The 17157-nt window shown below is 44.2% G+C and overlaps 2 protein-coding genes across 2 annotated transcripts; both read right to left on the bottom strand.

Annotated features, from left to right (window-relative positions):
- Window positions 1-2974: 2974 nt before the first annotated feature.
- On the bottom strand, window positions 2975-3740 carry LOC121404484. The gene is made up of 3 exons (XM_041594021.1): window positions 3526-3740; window positions 3256-3464; window positions 2975-3195 (listed from the first exon to the last, which is right to left on the bottom strand). Exons 1-3 carry the CDS (start codon window positions 3738-3740, stop codon window positions 2975-2977), a joined length of 645 nt encoding a protein of 214 aa, XP_041449955.1.
- Window positions 3741-8247: 4507 nt separating this feature from the next.
- Window positions 8248-8997, bottom strand: LOC121404483. Its single transcript, XM_041594020.1, has 2 exons — window positions 8443-8997; window positions 8248-8352 (listed from the first exon to the last, which is right to left on the bottom strand). Exons 1-2 carry the CDS (start codon window positions 8995-8997, stop codon window positions 8248-8250), a joined length of 660 nt encoding a protein of 219 aa, XP_041449954.1.
- Between the last annotated feature and the right edge of the window lie 8160 nt (window positions 8998-17157).

Genomic DNA, 17157 nt, shown 5'->3' with positions numbered 1-17157 from the left:
TGCCACAGACTTTTGTCCTTTGTGTGGACGGAAGGGGGCGGGGCGAAATTTTGAAATAGCCGTATAGCAGTGGGACATCAGATGAGTTGGAAACCAAATTTGGTTGCCCTACCCCACAGCTCCCACACCAGGTGCTCAACAAGATGGACAGACAGACAGACAGACAGGACAGAGAAGGCCCTAATTACTCGCTATCGATGCTGATCAAGAATATATACACTTTACTGGGCTAAACGTTTCCTCTCTGCGTTACACACATCCACTTTTACTATAATCTAATATACCCTTACTCTTTTTTGAGTACGGGTATAAAAAAAAATTTTATATTCCCTATTTTTTGCCATATTGTTATCCACATATACATATATTATGTATATTCTACATCTAACATGGTATATTCTACATGTACCATTTACATTTACACTCCTCTGCTGTAGGGTTGCTCGCGCACTGAACGCGGCAGAGGGTGGCAGGATGCTGATCAAGAACGATGAAAAAATGATGAAATTTAATTTGAAAGCTTAGAGATTTTAATGTCCTATTTCAGGCTGAGGTATGCATCAGCCTGTCCAGGGTCCCTAATTACAAGATATTTCTAATTCACGAGGACTTTATCGGGAAAACCAGGAACTTTGCTAAAAACTAGAAATAGAAATCACAACACTTTTTGGTTCTTTTAATTTTTAATGGTTTTCTTTATTCTTCCGTCTTCTTCCGTATGATTCCTACCCGGCTTCTGTTATGTTTTAATTGTGCTACGACGCGTATGGTAGTTTGATTCGACTGCCGCCCCCGATGGTTGGTGGAATGCCTTTTTTAGATCGGCCGGCCTTCCATGAATCTTTGATATCTTATTTCTACTCCAGACCGTGGGAAGGGTTCTTACATAAATATCTATGGACGCGCTGCGCAGGCGGGCTGATCGGTAACAGAAGGTTACCTAATCATTTGCCCTGCAGTCAGTGTCCAATATTCCCGGTAAGGAAAGTCGGAGACTGCTGACTGGCTTGCGCATGTGGGGTTTTGCTCGGTAATCGAGAGTTACCTAAGCAATCGCCTCCCAATAGGTGTCCAATGTCCCCGGTAGGGTGATCGATATGCACCGGTACCGTGGGAAAGGAATGTAACTTTAGGGAAATTTGAGGTTTTTACTTAGCGTTTATTTATACGGTTATACATGTAGAGATATTTAAAGAGGTTTTACTTAGTGTTCATTTATGCGGTTATACATGTAGAGATATTTAAAGACAGGTGTTCCTGTGTTGTGACGAACCATGGGGAACCATGGTCCCAGAGTCTGGGTCGGATTTATAGCTGTATTTGTCAGCTTTTCAGAACTGAAAAGAACTAACAACCAGATATAAGACACTTAAGTTATGTGAAAAATAGAAGCACTACCTCTGAAAAAAAACATTAAAAAAATACCAGATTTTAACAAATTCTTAAAAAACGAGAAGGAACGTGCGAGTCGCTTCTGGGGACGCGACTCAACTTATACCCGTACTCAGTCATATATGTATATAATTTTTGAGCATATGATTTTTTAGAATTTCAGAATTAAAAATTTTACATTTTACATTTGTTTGCTACATCTGCTATCTACATCTACATCTATAATGTATATTCTACATCTAACATGTAGATTGTACAATGTACATGTTCCATTTAGATTCTACATCTCCTCCGCTAGGGGTTGCTCGCGCACTGAACGCGGCAGAGTGTGCGAGCGAGAAGGAAAATGAGTTGCTATGTCGCCGGCAGGGGGAGGCAGAGGAAGCAACAGAAAATTAATTTCTTCATTCTGGCTATAATTATGATCCGATATGATTCAGATTCAACAGTATGGTTTGTTAAGCCCCTTGGTAATCAAGGGAACGATCCTACTGCAGGATCTGTGGCTTAACAAATTAGATTCCAGTATTTGAGCTATTAAGCGTTTTTAATAGCTATTTTAATTAAATTTAAGAACAGAGCCGATAAATTTATTACAATATTATTTTATTAGTATTTAGTAGCGGCAGTACGCGTATTTAATAGGTTTGCTTAAGGCATATAGACCGAACGTTCTGAATATCAATAATTGACTGATCGCAGGGCAAAATGGGCCGACTGCCCGTGCCCTATGCATAACGAGAGCGTGAGAGCATTATGGCATAGTTAGGCTTGGCTTCTGAGCCGAGTAGAGCAAGAGAGCTGCTTATCGTGTTTCACGATACCTCTCGAAGACGTCTTTAAGTTTAAAATTGACAGTTCAGTCATGGGTCTCCGAGCGACAAAACGGAACATATTATCGGGGACATCAGAGCTGTTTGACCCCCTTGGTTTGTTAAGCCCCTTGGTAATCAAGGGAACGATCCTACTGCAGGATCTGTGGCTTAACAAATTAGATTCCAGTATTTGAGCTATTAAGCGTTTTTAATAGCTATTTTAATTAAATTTAAGAACAGAGCCGATAAATTTATTACAATATTATTTTATTAGTATTTAGTAGCGGCAGTACGCGTATTTAATAGGTTTGCTTAAGGCATATAGACCGAACGTTCTGAATATCAATAATTGACTGATCGCAGGGCAAAATGGGCCGACTGCCCGTGCCCTATGCATAACGAGAGCGTGAGAGCATTATGGCATAGTTAGGCTTGGCTTCTGAGCCGAGTAGAGCAAGAGAGCTGCTTAAACGCAGCAGGTGCAGCAGCAACACGAAGGCAGCGGGAGACAGCCGCCAGAACAGCCGCTGCCGGGCGTAGGCATATGCGTTATGCTGCTTGACCCGACATACTCCGCCCGTTGGAAGCCTGACTTTCAACAGCATCTTTAAGGGGAAGCAGACACAGCTTGTTAACGGCTCGCTTGGTCATTCCAGATGCAGTCTTCAGAACAGCGACTCGGGCGACGCCATCTCTTCCGGGTAATAGTTCGACCACCCTAGCTAGTGGCCACTTCATGGGAGGGAGATTCTCATCCTTAACAAGGCTTAACTAGGCTTCGGCGTGCGCCACTTTGAGCGCTGTTGCAGTGAAGTGATGTATTCTTCCTTCCATCGGGACCAGAAGATCTGCTGCAAATATGAAACGCGCTGCCATCCGTTGAGGCGATCGAATTTTAGCTGAGTTACGTCAGGCTCAGCGAACGAAGCAGGAGGTCCGCCATTCAAGAAATGGGCTGGAGTTAAAACGTCCAGATCGGCAGGATTCTCTGAAACACATAATAAGGGTCTTGAATTAATAACTGCCGTGATGTGGCATAACAGCGTACGCAGCTCTTCAAATTCAAGCACCGAGGTGCCTATAGCACGATAGAAGTGATACTTGGCCGTCTTCACTGCAGCTTCCCACAGGCCTCCAAAGTGCGGGGAGCGTGGCGGTATGAAGTGCCAGTCAATAGCCTCAAACAAACAATATTCCAGGACCGCCTTCTGATGGTCGTCGCTGAGAAATAGGCGCTTTAGATCCAAAAGCTCATTCCTGGCGCCGACAAAATTGGTTCCGTTATCTGACCAAATTAGTCGCGCCTTTCGTCTAGTACCGCTTTAGGCCGTGCAGAAAGGAGACTGTAGACAAATCCTTGATCAGCTCCAAATTAACAGCCTTAGTCGCAAAGCAAATGAAGACGCAGACGTAGCATTTGATTGGAGCCTTGTTGCGTGCCTCTGGCTTGTAGAAAAAAGGGCCACAAAAGTCGACGCCTGTGATCTCAAAGGCATGAGAACCGTCTAGCCGCTCCTTCGGAAGATCCGCCATGATGTGCTCCAATACTCTAGGCTTCGTTCGAAAGCATCTTACGCACTTGTTTACGGCCTTGGTTACCGTTTTCCTCCCCCCAATAGGCCAATATTGGGATCGGATTAATCCAAGCAGGGTTCGTGAAAGTGAGAAATGATTGCAAACGTAAGCGGATGACTGCTGGGCAGGATGATGGGATGACGGCCATCAAAATCCAACGACGAGTTCATCAGCCAGCCATCAACTCTGAGAAGTTCGAAAGGATCCATGAAAGGATTCAACGATACGAGGGAGCTAGATGAGGAGACCACCCCCTTAGCACGCAGTGTCTTCATGTCTTCCCATAGTTCAGTACGCTGGACTAGCCGCACCAATAACTGAGTTCCATGTTCAATGTGAGAATCAGTGAGTCCGGGATGCCGAATCCGGTTGACAAACTTGTGAATATATCCAAAAACGCGTTGCATGGACGCAAAAGAGTTCGCATACTTGGACTCAGATACGATGTCTACGTAGGGCGATTTTACCAGGAGAACCTTCCGACGAAGCTTCAGGGTTGGCTTAACAGGTAGTACAGTGGGTGGCCAGTAAACAGAGGATCCGCAAAGAAAGGGAGGTCCTTGAGCGCAAAGAGGTGACTCGCTCAACTCTACTGGAAGAGCCCCTCGCGAGAGAATGTCAGCCGGGTTCAATGCTGTGGGAATATAGTGCCATTCCATTTGAGCAGTAAGTTCCTGTATCATTGCCATTCTATTTACGATAAATACGTTGAATCTGGACGGTTCGTCCCGAATCCAAGAGAGCGCAACAGATGAATCACACCAACAGTAAAACTTCCCTTTGAATACCTTCATTCCGGCTATCTCAGATATGAGTCTAGCTAGCAACTCCGCTCCACAAAGCTCCAGCTTTGGTACAGTCAGTGTTTTCAATGGAGCAACACGAGATTTTGCACAGAGTAAGTGGCTGCTGAACCGCTGACCCTTAGACACAACATAAATGCAGGCACCATAAGCCTCAAGCCTTTTTATTTTTTTTTATTTTTACGGGTTTTTATTTATCGAATCTTCCCTATTAGAGACTTACGACAAGTATACAAATCTTAGCCTAATATATTTATTTAATTAATTACACTTAATTACTTAGAGTACGTCCCTAGCTAAGTATTATTGCTGGGTGGGAAGGTCTCTTCGCCGGTGTCGTGTATGGCTAGTGTGCCAAATTAAAGACTGCGCAAGTCTATTAGGATGGGCTTGAAGCTTGGCCTGGTACTTTGCTTTCACTTTGGCAATTTTATCTTTAACTGATCCTACATTTAAGTCTTTATGGATATTTTTATTCCGTATATACCATGGTGCCACAGTGATAGTTCTTAGTATCTTCGGTTGAGCTCTCTGGATTATTTCTAAATTACTAACGCAAGCATTTCCCCATAGCTCGGAGCCGTATGTCCAGATGGGTTTGAGAACTGCATAGTACAAAAGTACTTTGTACTCCAGTTTTAGTGGTGAACGGGTATTTATTAGCCAATGTATATTACTAGTTTTAAATTCAAGTAGATTTCTCTTCGCTTCGATGTGTTTACGCCAAGTAAGCCTTCTATCCAGATGAACACCAACGTATGTTACTTCGGTGGTTTGAGGAATGTTGATATTGTTCAGACATAATGGAGAGCAAGTTTGTCTGTTTAACGTGAAGGTGACATGCTTGCGTTTTTGCTCATTTACATGTACATGTACATTTACATGGCACACTTGATGTGTAGGTGTTGTTTGATACGATTCAGGAGCAGCTTTTCAAATATCCTTTGATAGGCAAGGCAGTAGGCTAATAGGTCTATATGATGATGGCTTGGACTTGTCTTTTCCGGCTCTATGGATCATTGTGATGACTGATTTCCTCCATTCTTGAGGATAATAGCCCCATTTCATCATGCTGTTGAATATCACAGTAAGGAAATACACTGCACAGCTCGGCAATTCTATGTTCATTTTAGGAGAGATGAAAGCCTCAATGCTGGCGTCGCAAAATCCGTGAATTTCTAGCTCAAAATTCGAAATAAGCACGAACCGAGGAAATTCATAGCGTCGAATGTGGCCAAAACTGTTACATAATTCCTGCCAGGAGGAGTTCAGTCCTGATGGCAAGCTTTCATCCCAGGACAACTTCTCCTTGCACAACTGCTGGAGAAAGATTTTTGCCTTTGTAATGACAGGTCCAGCTAGTCCAAGGGGGTCGTAGAACCGGGCTATTGTAGACGAGACGGAACGCCTGCAGGGATGCGAAGACGAACGTAGGGCAGAAAACGAGAATAAAAGTTGATCAGACACAGGATCCCAGGCAAGTCCCAGTGTTTTGGTAAAATCACTGCCATCGTCGAACTTCAAATAAGTTTCCTTGTCCTCCTCAGGAACCCCATCGAGGACAGCAGGGACGTTCGAACACCATTTCCTCAGTCGGAACTGGCCTCTACTGAAAATTCCTGCAGTTTGCTCACGAATGCGGATAGCCTCCTCCGGAGAGCTGGCTCCAGATATTAGGTCATCAACGTAGAAGTCACGGCGAAGAATCTCAGTCCCAATAGGAAACGCTGTCTGTTCATCCATTGCCAGCTGATGCATCGCCCGCACAGATAAATAAGAGGCAGGCTTCGTCCCATAAGTAACGGTGTCCAGCTTGAACACACGCAACTCCTCTTGCATGGAATTCCTCCATAGAATACACTGCAAGTTACTGTCCTCAGATGAGACCCTGACACATCGGTACATCTTGCAAATATCTCCCGTAATTGCAACTGCATGTGACCGAAATCGAGTAAGAATATGGAAAAGCTTCGGTTGGATTACAGGACCAGCCATTAAAACGTCGTTCAGGGAATAACCAGATGATGTTGATGCAGATCCATCGAAAACGACCCGAAGCTTGGTTGTAGAACTATCTTGCTTTGTCACGCAATGGTGAGGCAAAAAATATCGGCAGGAGCTGATTGACTCGGCAGGAACCAAGGACATATGACCTAGATCAAGGTACTCTTTTATGAAAGCAGCATGCAGAGATTTTACATCAGGACGGCGATATAACTTCCGTTCAAGGGATAAGAACCTTCGAAGAGCTTGATGGTACGATTCTCCCAAAAGATCCAGATTGTATTTTGCGGGCAACCTAACACAATAATCGCCGGTTTGCAATCGGCGGAAATGCTGCACAAAGTGATCTTCACAATCTAGCTCTTCTTTGGTAGAATTTACTATGGGTTCGATGCAATTCTCCACCTCCCAAAACCATCGCAGCAGGACCTCAAGTCTCTCGTCAATGTTATCCTCCGCAGCTACGGCCGGGGCGCACGAAACCATTAAAGAGGACCCCTTCTTTACCCGGGAATAACCTCCAGATATGACCCATCCCAAGCGAGTCTTCTGAATTGAGGGCAATCCTGGCAATAGCTTGACCTGGCCAACACAGAGGAGTTCGTAAAACAAGCTGGCGCCAATTAGAAGATCAACACGCTGCGGTCTATAGAACTCTGGATCAGCTAGTGGCAGATTTTCTGGAATATTCCAGTTGCAAGTGTCTATTCCGAAGCTCGGCTGCCGGTCGGTTATGCTAGAGGCTACGACAGCGGTGATGAGAGTTGAGTATTCCGATGAGCGAGAGTGCAGACTGACGTTGACCGAAACTCCATCCGTGACAAAAGTAGAATCGCCTATTCCTGATACTGACGTTGATGATTTCATTTTTCGAAGCTGAAGCTGATTTGCGAAGCGAGAAGTAATTAAGTGTAGTTGAGAGCCAGAATCAAGCAACGCTCGACAGGGAACAAAAACTCCGGAACGATTTTTTACCAAGACTGTTACCGTGGCTAGCAGAACGACATCATCACTGAGACCCTGGGCAATAAGAGCAGAAGAGGTAGATGCTGGGATAGATGGTTCAGTGGTATGAGTAGCCTCCGTGGACGCTGAAGAGATGACGCAGACGGAGACGAAGTGCCAAGTGGAACATATCCACCTTGGGCTGCAGTAGCATCAGGGCCACCGAAATGCAAGAGAGTGTGGTGCCTACGTCCACAGGTACGGCATTTGCTGGAGCTACATTGACTCAATCGATGCCCTCTTTTGAGGCAATTTACACACAGGGAAAGCCTTTTGGCTTCCTTATGGCGATTTGCGGGAGACAGTGCTATAAAATTGGGACAATGATTGATTTCGTGAGCGCTGTCATTGCACAGCACGCAGCTTGATGTGTTTTGGTTAATGGCAACAAGTGTGGATTTAGAATGGTTAGGTTTTCTACTCCTGCCCACCTGACTGCTTGGCGCATATTTTGCCATAGCGAAATCCAATGCTTCCAACGTCCTGCATCGCTGCTCCAAAAACGAGGCCATGGACTCCCATGATGGAATCAAGTTGACGAAGGCTGAGTCCTCTAAACGTTCCTCCCACTTGGCTTGAGTCGCCGGGTCCAGTTTACGAAGAAGCACCTGCACTATGATGCATCCTGCGATCTGCTCAGGCGTGCCCAAAGCCTACAGCGCCCGAATATGAGCGTTGAACTTGTCAGAAATCTCCCGCAGCATTGACACTGACCCATTCTCAACTGCCTGCAGCCCCAGAATCTCAGTAATGTGCGCCTGAAAAACAAAACGACGATTATTAAAACGCCTTTCCAATAAATCCAATGCTATATTATAGTTGCTGTCCGAGATTTCCAGCGAACGAACTGTCTCCAACGCCGAGTCACGCAGGCAAGATCGTAGATGCTGAAACTTCTCAATGTTGGATAGGTCTGGATGATTGTCGATGATGGTCGTGAACATCGAGTAAAAGTCCGTCCAATCCGCATATCCTCCGCTAAACCTTGGCAATTGTATGGGAGGAAGGGATGATCCTGGCCTACGACGAGGTGGCGGCTGAGAACCGGCAAAACCTGCAGTTGCATTTGCTCCAGCAAACGTAGAATGCAGCGGCATGTATCCGCTAATCCTAGCAGTTTCACGCATGATCGAAGCCTTGAGAGCAAAGCTGTCGCACAGTCCACTATGAATTTCGTTGCAGTCCAATTCTTCAAGCTCGTTGTGCAATGTTTCAAATTGCCCATTCAGCTTCTCGATCTGCTCCAGCTTTACCAGTAGCATGTAAGAGTCACAGACAGCAGCCTCATCTTCCCAATCGGCAGCCAATCTTTTCACTTTCTCACATAGTTCCGTTGACTTAATCCTCAGAAAAGACACCCTGTTTTGCTCAATGGGCACTGGAGCGTCGTTGGCAGCATCCATAGCAGCAGCGGTTCTAAAAACGTTCGTACACAGGCAGCCGGTGTATATGCTTGTATGGCAGCTATGTGGTCGATGGCACTGGATCAGAGCGGCGAGCAAAGCAGACGAACGAACGGCAATTAAGTGTTAATTATTATGTTGAAATGTAGTTTGTGATATGTACCAAATTGCACAGATCACGTCGGGGTCACCAATGCTTGAGCTATTAAGCATTTTTAATAGCTATTTTAATTAAATTTAAGAACAGAGCCGATAAATGTATTACAATATTATTTTATTAGTATTTAGTAGCGGCAGTACGCGTATTTAATAGGTTTGCTTAAGGTATATAGACCGAACGTTCTGAATATCAGTAATTGACTGATCGCAGGGCAAAATGGGCCGACTGCACGTGCCCTATGCATAACGAGAGCGTGAGAGCATTATGGCATAGTTAGGCTCGGCTTCTGAGCCGAGTAGAGCATGAGAGCTGCTTAAACGCAGCAGGTGCAGCAGCAACACGAAGGCAGCGGGAGACAGCCGCCAGAACAGCCGCTGCCAGGCGTAGGCATATGCGTTATGCTGCTTGACCCGACAGATACGAAGTTACCTTTCTAGGTCATAAGTATAATGATAAAGGTATTTTACCTGACGACAAAAAATATGACGTTATAGAGAAATACCCAGTCCCAAAGGACGCAGATAGCGCTAGAAGATTCGTTGCATTTTGCAATTATTATAGACGTTTCATTAAAAATTTTTCCGATTATTCATGTCACATAACAAGATTATATAAAGAGAATGTTAACTTCGAATGGACAGATAAATGTCAGAAAGCATTCGAATATTTAAAAGTACAATTGATGAAACCAACCTTACTGCAATATCCAGATCTTAGCAAAGAATTTTGTATAACAACGGATGCAAGTAAACAAGCATGTGGTGCTGTTCTGACACAAAATTATAATGGAACTTAGCTACCAGTAGCGTATGCATCAAGATCATTCACAAAGGGAGAAAGTAATAAAAACACAACAGAACAAGAATTAGCGACAATACATTGGGCAATAAATCATTTTCGACCATACATTTATGGCAAACTGTCAAAACTGACCATAGGCATCTTACCTATTTATTTTCTATGATTAACCCAAGCTCAAAATTAACATGTAAATTAAATTATTGCGGGAAAAAGTTGAGTTTTTTAAAAAAAACTTTATTTAACAAAGGGATGAAGTGTAAAGGCTTTTACATTTGACAGGCTTAAACGCGACTTATTTTGTACTAGAACTGTCCAGTTCTGATGCTCGAAACCAACTGATCTACGTCTAATGCTTTTCTCATCATGAAACCTCTTTGGGTCCTCTTCGGGAAGCTTCCATAAACATTTTGGGTCCGATCGGTTTCGATCGGTTTGGATTAGTTTATCCAGTTGAGGAATTGTGAAATTCCAAATAGCAGCGTTTGCAGAAATCAGCCACAGCTGCAATGCAAATGGATTTCTAATTGAAATCGAAGATTGTTTATAATAAGGCTGGGGTGGCTTGACTTCCAATTAGGGAAACCGAAGATGTTTATCTCAAACTATGGGAGGCAAAGATTGTTTATCTCAAACTATGGGAAGCCAAAGATTGTTTATAAATTGAATTATATTCTTATGACAACGGGTACGTTAACTCCCCCCTTCCTTAAATGTGTCGTCCCGATACATTTTGGGTTTCTGAAAGCATTCTTATTTCTTCTGATAATTGGGAAATATTGTTTTCTATGGATTCCTCCTTAGGTTTCATGAGCCATTTGGATAGTATGATAATTATTATTTTATAAATGAAATAAAATATGAGTAATATTACCAAAAAGATCAGTATTAAAGTCGAAAATGGTAACCTAGTTTTTCCAATTCTTATGATTGGATTTACAATGTTAATGTTGTCAAATGTAAGTATTGAATCATTTGATTGTTCATAACTAATTAAATGATAATTACTATATTTAAGATGCGATACATATTCCCAATTTTTGATTTCCTCATTAATAAATGTTTTGTTATTAATAGTAATTGAGTCGTTGAATATAAGGAGGTACGTTGCTTTTAAAATGTTGTTGTCTACAACGTTTGCTCCTGATACTAAAATGGCAACATTTTGAAGAAAATCTAAATCCCTATTTTTTCCCTTATTTTGGTGCAATTGGCTTTAAATCCATTTAGTAAATTAGTAAAACAATAACTGTCTGAACTTAGTTTTGCGTAATTATTAAATGTTTTTTTCTCAAGTTATTCATTAAGTAATATTTCCCCTTACAATTACAAATCTTGTCACTTATAACTAATTTCCCATCTTGCTGTGAAAGAGCTTTTGCGTGATAAAGATTACAAACGTCAATAATTACTGGGTATTTTATATAAATTATTATCAAATCAGAGTTTCGTATTATTTTAACCGTTGCGATGTCAAGTACATCTGTTATTTCAACAGGCTCACTTTCATGTTCATAAATGTCATTTATATCATTCTTATTTAATATTTTTGTGTTAAATATGTTTATTTTTGATAAGGTTATGGTATCAATTAAATTCAGAATATCGAAGGTAATTAATTTTAAACGATGCTTTCTTAATATTGTTTCTTCATTAAAAATGAGGTTCTGCAAGTTATTTGATAGCAATTCAATCTCCCGGAAAAATTTTGAATTAATTATAAACTGCTTGTTATTATTTGTGATTAAATCATTAACTTTTTCCTGAATTTTAATAAAGTCGTCATGATCTGGGGTCCCTGCTATCCATTTCCAGATAGTTCCTAGTTCATTTACTCCTCGTTTTGTACGCGTTGGGACTAATTCTGAAAGCATTAATTTAACTAAGTTAATGTCCATTACTATTTCCCACTCATCATCTGTATTAATTGATTTGGTGACATATTTGGATTCTTTGTCAATAATCCCTTGTGAGGTCCTATTTCAGGCTGAGGTATGCATCAGTCTGTCCAGGGTCCGCTACAAGAAAATTTGTAGATTGTAGGTGACTTCAGGTGTCGGGCTGGCTTGCAAAAGAATGTAGTAGGCAGCGAGAAATGATGATGCGACGGTTTTTGTTTGTTGGATTTTTCTTGGAATTTATTTAGTATTCGGTTTTCTTCATTCACTTAAATTCTGCTACTTTGACTCGTAGTTGAATGGTGCGCTGGTGGACTGCGTAGTGCAGTGTCTTGGGTGTGTGACTAAGGGCTGCCTAGTGCAGTGTCTATTGTTCGGGCTGATGGACTGCCTGTGTCTTGTGTTTAAGCTGATGGACTGCCTGCTCTTTCGGCCGATCTTGGCCCTTTTATGCAGCTGGCGATCGCACCTGAGACCCGGAAATAATTGCTTATTGCTAACTTATGATTATTGGTGACAATAATTGTGGGGCGTGGTAAGTGGGTCGAAGCTTGGTGCTTCGTTGACGATTGTTAGTGGGTCAGGGTGGTTGTGCTGAGGCTGCATCCCGGAAGGTGCAGTTGGGAATTGGGCTTTTGCTACATCCGCATCGCGAAGGTGATATCTGTGATTCGAGGCCGAGTTGTTGGCGAAATATCGCCAAGAAGTGGGTGACTGAGAATTTCGTGCTGTATTTTTTTCGCTGATCGAGAGTTTTTAATTTTAGTAATTGCGTGCGTTGCTTAAAACTATTTTATTTTCCGGAGTGCTGACACACCGCTATTTGATGAGAACCGTGGCTAGAGCCATGGTTCGTTAGCTCGGTGTATATCAGTTTGGTTATTGTCTCCCGCCAGCGTGGATGCGCTGACCCTCCGCCGTTTGTGACGAGCCATGGCTAGAACCATGGTTCGTTACACCCCCCCCCACCCCTTTCTACGGGGTGAGTGATGGAGAGATTAGTGGCGTCGCTTGGCGGGTGCTGAGGTTCGCCTTTTTCCTGTCCTTTGGCTGGTGCCGAGTCTCCGGATTCGTCGCTGTTAATCTCGTCACTTTAGCGTGGCGTCGGTAACGTTATATTTTCTACTGCTGCTGTGATCGTGGCCTTTCTGCTGTTCGTAGCGGGAAGAGGAACGCGCAAGGCGCGTAACAAAAGGGAACTTCAAGCGCAATTTGTGTATACACAGGCGGCCGGTGTATATGCTTGTATGGCAGCTGTTCGGGACAACGGCTACTTAAGCGTCTATCATAATATTAAATGTAGCTGTAACTAGTTGTATAAGAGTATCGAAACCTAAGCTTATGTATGTCCCCAGCGTTCGGCAGTGCTGCTGCGCTCTCCCTGTTAAAGAGCGCTCTGCACCTGCTGCGTCGGCTCTTGCATTGATCGGCCGTCGTGGCCCAAGTAGTTCTATGCTAATCTCTCGCCGCATAGGTTGCATACTGAACCCCCGCTTGTGAACATTTATCTTGCTGGGCAAAAGAGCGAGCAATTGGCTTCAGCTAGCCGCCGGTATAAATAAACATTATAACGTTTAAATCAAAGTCTTTAACTGATTTGGATAAATATAGGTGCCAAAAAAGCTTGGCATCTCAAACATTGGTGACCCCGACGTGATTTAACTACAATTTTTAATCGCGTTTCGTTTAAAACCTATACAAATCGAATAAGATATTCGTTGCTGTGCCGTTTAACGACCAACAAATACATTTTGTGCAAATAAGAACAGTTAAAGTGCAAGTTCAGTGCGACTGCAGCCGTCTAATATTCCGTTGCTTAATCGCCGATTCTCTCTTGCTCTGCTCCGCTGCAGCCGCGGCCCTTGACTTTCCGTGTCTTCTATTCTCGCTCCCGTTCTTTCACCGTCGCTTAAGCGGTCTGACATTTTCCGTTGTTTCGTTGTATTACACCGGTTGGCATGGACAAAGAGCCGAATACAGGTGCGGGCGGAAATATTGCGATGGAGGAAAAAAGGCTGAGGCTTTACAAGCGTAAAGTTCAGTCTCTGCATGATCGGCTGCAGCGTCTTGGCCAGTCATTCTCGGGGAATAAAATCGACAATCTAAGTCCTGCTGATATAGATGTGCGCCTCGATATGTTGGCTGAAATGCGTGAGGAGTTCAACAAGTCCCATAATGAGTTGGAATCACTGGATGAAGACGAGATTGGAAGTGAGCTGCGTGAAACGTTCGATACGCTCTTCATTTCTTTGAAAGCCGAGCTGCTGGCGCCTCTCGAACTAGGACATTTCCGCGTAGCTGCTCATTCCACTAGCATGCCAAATAGCTCTGGAGGTCATACCATCATCATGGCTCACAAGCAGCGGCTTCCTGAGCTGAAGCTACCTAGCTTCTCCGGTGGCTATGTGGAATATGCGGATTTTATTGCCATGTTCAATTCGGTCATCGAAGGGGATGCAGATCTCAGTGAAATAGAGAAGTTCCAACATCTTCGCTCATGACTCTCGGATGTGGCCCTGGATTCGGTTCGATCGTTGGAGCTCTCCAGTGCCAATTATCGTGTGGCTCTGGACATACTTAGCAGACGTTTTAATAATAAACGACTTGTTTTCAGGCACACATCAAGGAGATTCTTGGGCTCAAGAAGGTAGATTCGCATTCTGCTAAAAGGCTTTGGAAGTTTTCGGACGCAGTCAACTTGCATACGCGCGCCCTGCAGACATTAGGAAGTGCTGAGGAGATATCTGGATGCATGATAATCCACATGCTGCTGCAAAAGCTAGATGAGAAGACCCAAACCAAATGGGAACAGACTGCGTCATCGGACAGGATACCCACAGCTGGGGAATTCTACGATTTCCTGGAGAAGCGATGCCAGAAGATGGAGAACGTGCAATACGCTATAGCGACACACGCTGGTAGCGCTCAGGTGGGAAAAAGCCAGTCTACACACCTTAAGAAAACCTTTGTTGCCTCTAACTCTTCCGCCGACCCGTCTGGATACCCTCTCTGCCATTCAGCGGGCCACGGAATATACTCGTGCAGCATCTTCACAAATTTATCTCCTTTTCTGCGTCACAAAGAAGTGAAGAAGCTGTCACTGTGTTTTAACTGCTTAAAATCGGGTCATCGGACTCGTGCATGCACAGGTGGCCAGTGTAGGGTTTACGGAAGGAGGGATCATACCTTGTTGCACTTCGACTCATCTATAGCGCAAAGCTCCCCAGCTGGTTATCCTCCAGAACGAGCAGTACAACCAGGAGCTATTACGCCGGTTCAGGATTTTGCCAGCAGTGTGCCGTCTCATGCGTCTACCTCTCTTGCTGCCCAAGGTCTCCACTGGCGTTTTGGTTCCTTGTCGCGCTATTCTAGATTCAGGATCTCAGCTTCATCTCGTTACCTCCAGGTTCGCCCAGCAGCTTCAGCTTAGGAGAACTCAATCGTCTGCCCTTGTTTCTGGTCTGGGCGATACTAGCGTGTCCACTGAGGGATCCACCGTCAGCATTTGCATGCAGTCTCGCACTTCGGACTATTCGACCACACTCACTGCTCTCATGGCACCCACAATCACAGATAGCCAACCAAGTCTGGCAGTTAATGTAGCCGATTGTAACATTCCCTCCAACATTCAGCTTGCCGATCCCGCATTCTTTAATCCTCAGCGAGTAGATCTCCTCATTGGCGCGAGCATATTCTATGACCTTCTCTGCGTAGGGCAAATCAAGCTCATAGATAGATTGCCTCTTCTGCAGAAGACCCGGCTTGGGTGGATCGTATCTGGTGGTGGACAGAGGGTATCAAGCTCGTCGCTTTTGGCAACCCAAAATTCTCCAGATTCGGAGGATAGAATGAATGCAAGGTTTGATCGAACTCTTCGTATGTTTTGGGAAGTTGAGAATTGTGCGGAGGCTAGCTTGAGTACAAAGGAAGAAGCGGATTGTGAGGCGCATTTCGTAAGCCACTTTTCACGGTTGCCATCAGGGGAGTACTCTGTTCGACTGCCTTTAAAGCATGATGCTGATCACTTGGGAGAGTCCTATACTCAGGCGTATCGACGATTTCTCAGCTTGGAGCGAAAACTGGATCGTAATCCCGCGCTCAAGGAGCGTTACTCAGCTTTTATGAAGGAGTACACTGATTTAAAGCATATGTCCAAAGTCCATCCTGACTCACGTAGCCTCTGCAAGTATTTTCTGTACCGCTGCGTAAAGGTATCTCCGCCCGACAATTTTCTCCAGTGTATCCTATGGCGAGATTCCATCCAGTCCGAGGTTCAGGTCTACGTTTTTAGCGGTCCGCGCAATGCACCAGCTGGCCATCGACGAGGGTAACCCCTACCCTCTTGGCTCAGCTGCTCTGCAACAAGAGTTCTATGTTGATGATCTCATCTCTGGCGGCAACTCGGTCGCAGAGGTCTTGGAAAAGATGCGCAAAACTTCAAGTCTACTGTCTTGCGGTAACTTTAAGCTTAGAAAATGGTGCTCGAGTAACCAGGAGGTGCTTGATGGAATTCCGGAGGACGACGTGGAGAAATTTTTACGGTTTCATGATGGAAGCGACATTACCAAAACTCTTAGTTTAGCTTGGGACCCTTCGTCGGATCAGCTGCTGTTTGCCTTGTCCGCGCTGGACTCGAATTCAAGGCCCTCCTTGAATTCCTGGACAGACTGATGCATACCTCAGCCTGAAATAGGACATTACAAGGTGCCAAAAAAGCTTGGCATCTCAAACATTGGTGACCCCGACGTGATTTAACTACAATTTTTAATCGCGTTTCGTTTAAAACCTATAAAAATCGAATAAGATATTCGTTGCTGTGCCGTTTAACGACCAACAAATACATTTTGTGCAAATAAGAACAGTTAAAGTGCAAGTTCAGTGCGACTGCAGCCGTCTAATATTCCGTTGCTTAATCGCCGATTCCTCTTGCTCTGCTCCGCTGCAGCCGCGGCCCTTGACTTTCCGTGTCTTCTATTCTCGCTCCCGTTCTTTCACCGTCGCTTAAGCGGTCTGACATTTTCCGTTGTTTCGTTGTATTACACCGGTTGGCATGGACAAAGAGCCGAATACAGGTGCGGGCGGAAATATTGCGATGGAGGAAAATAGGCTGAGGCTTTACAAGCGTAAAGTTCAGTCTCTGCATGATCGGCTGCAGCGTCTTGGCCAGTCATTCTCGGGGAATAAAATCGACAATCTAAGTCCTGCTGATATAGATGTGCGCCTCGATATGTTGGCTGAAATGCGTGAGGAGTTCAACAAGTCCCATAATGAGTTGGAATCACTGGATGAAGACGAGATTGGAAG

Source organism: Drosophila obscura, unplaced genomic scaffold (genome assembly GCF_018151105.1).
Source record: "Drosophila obscura isolate BZ-5 IFL unplaced genomic scaffold, ASM1815110v1 contig_207, whole genome shotgun sequence".
NCBI lineage: Eukaryota > Metazoa > Arthropoda > Insecta > Diptera > Drosophilidae > Drosophila > Drosophila obscura.
The sequence above is the reverse complement of the archived record's forward strand: the minus strand, read 5'-3'. Positions and strand labels throughout refer to the sequence as shown.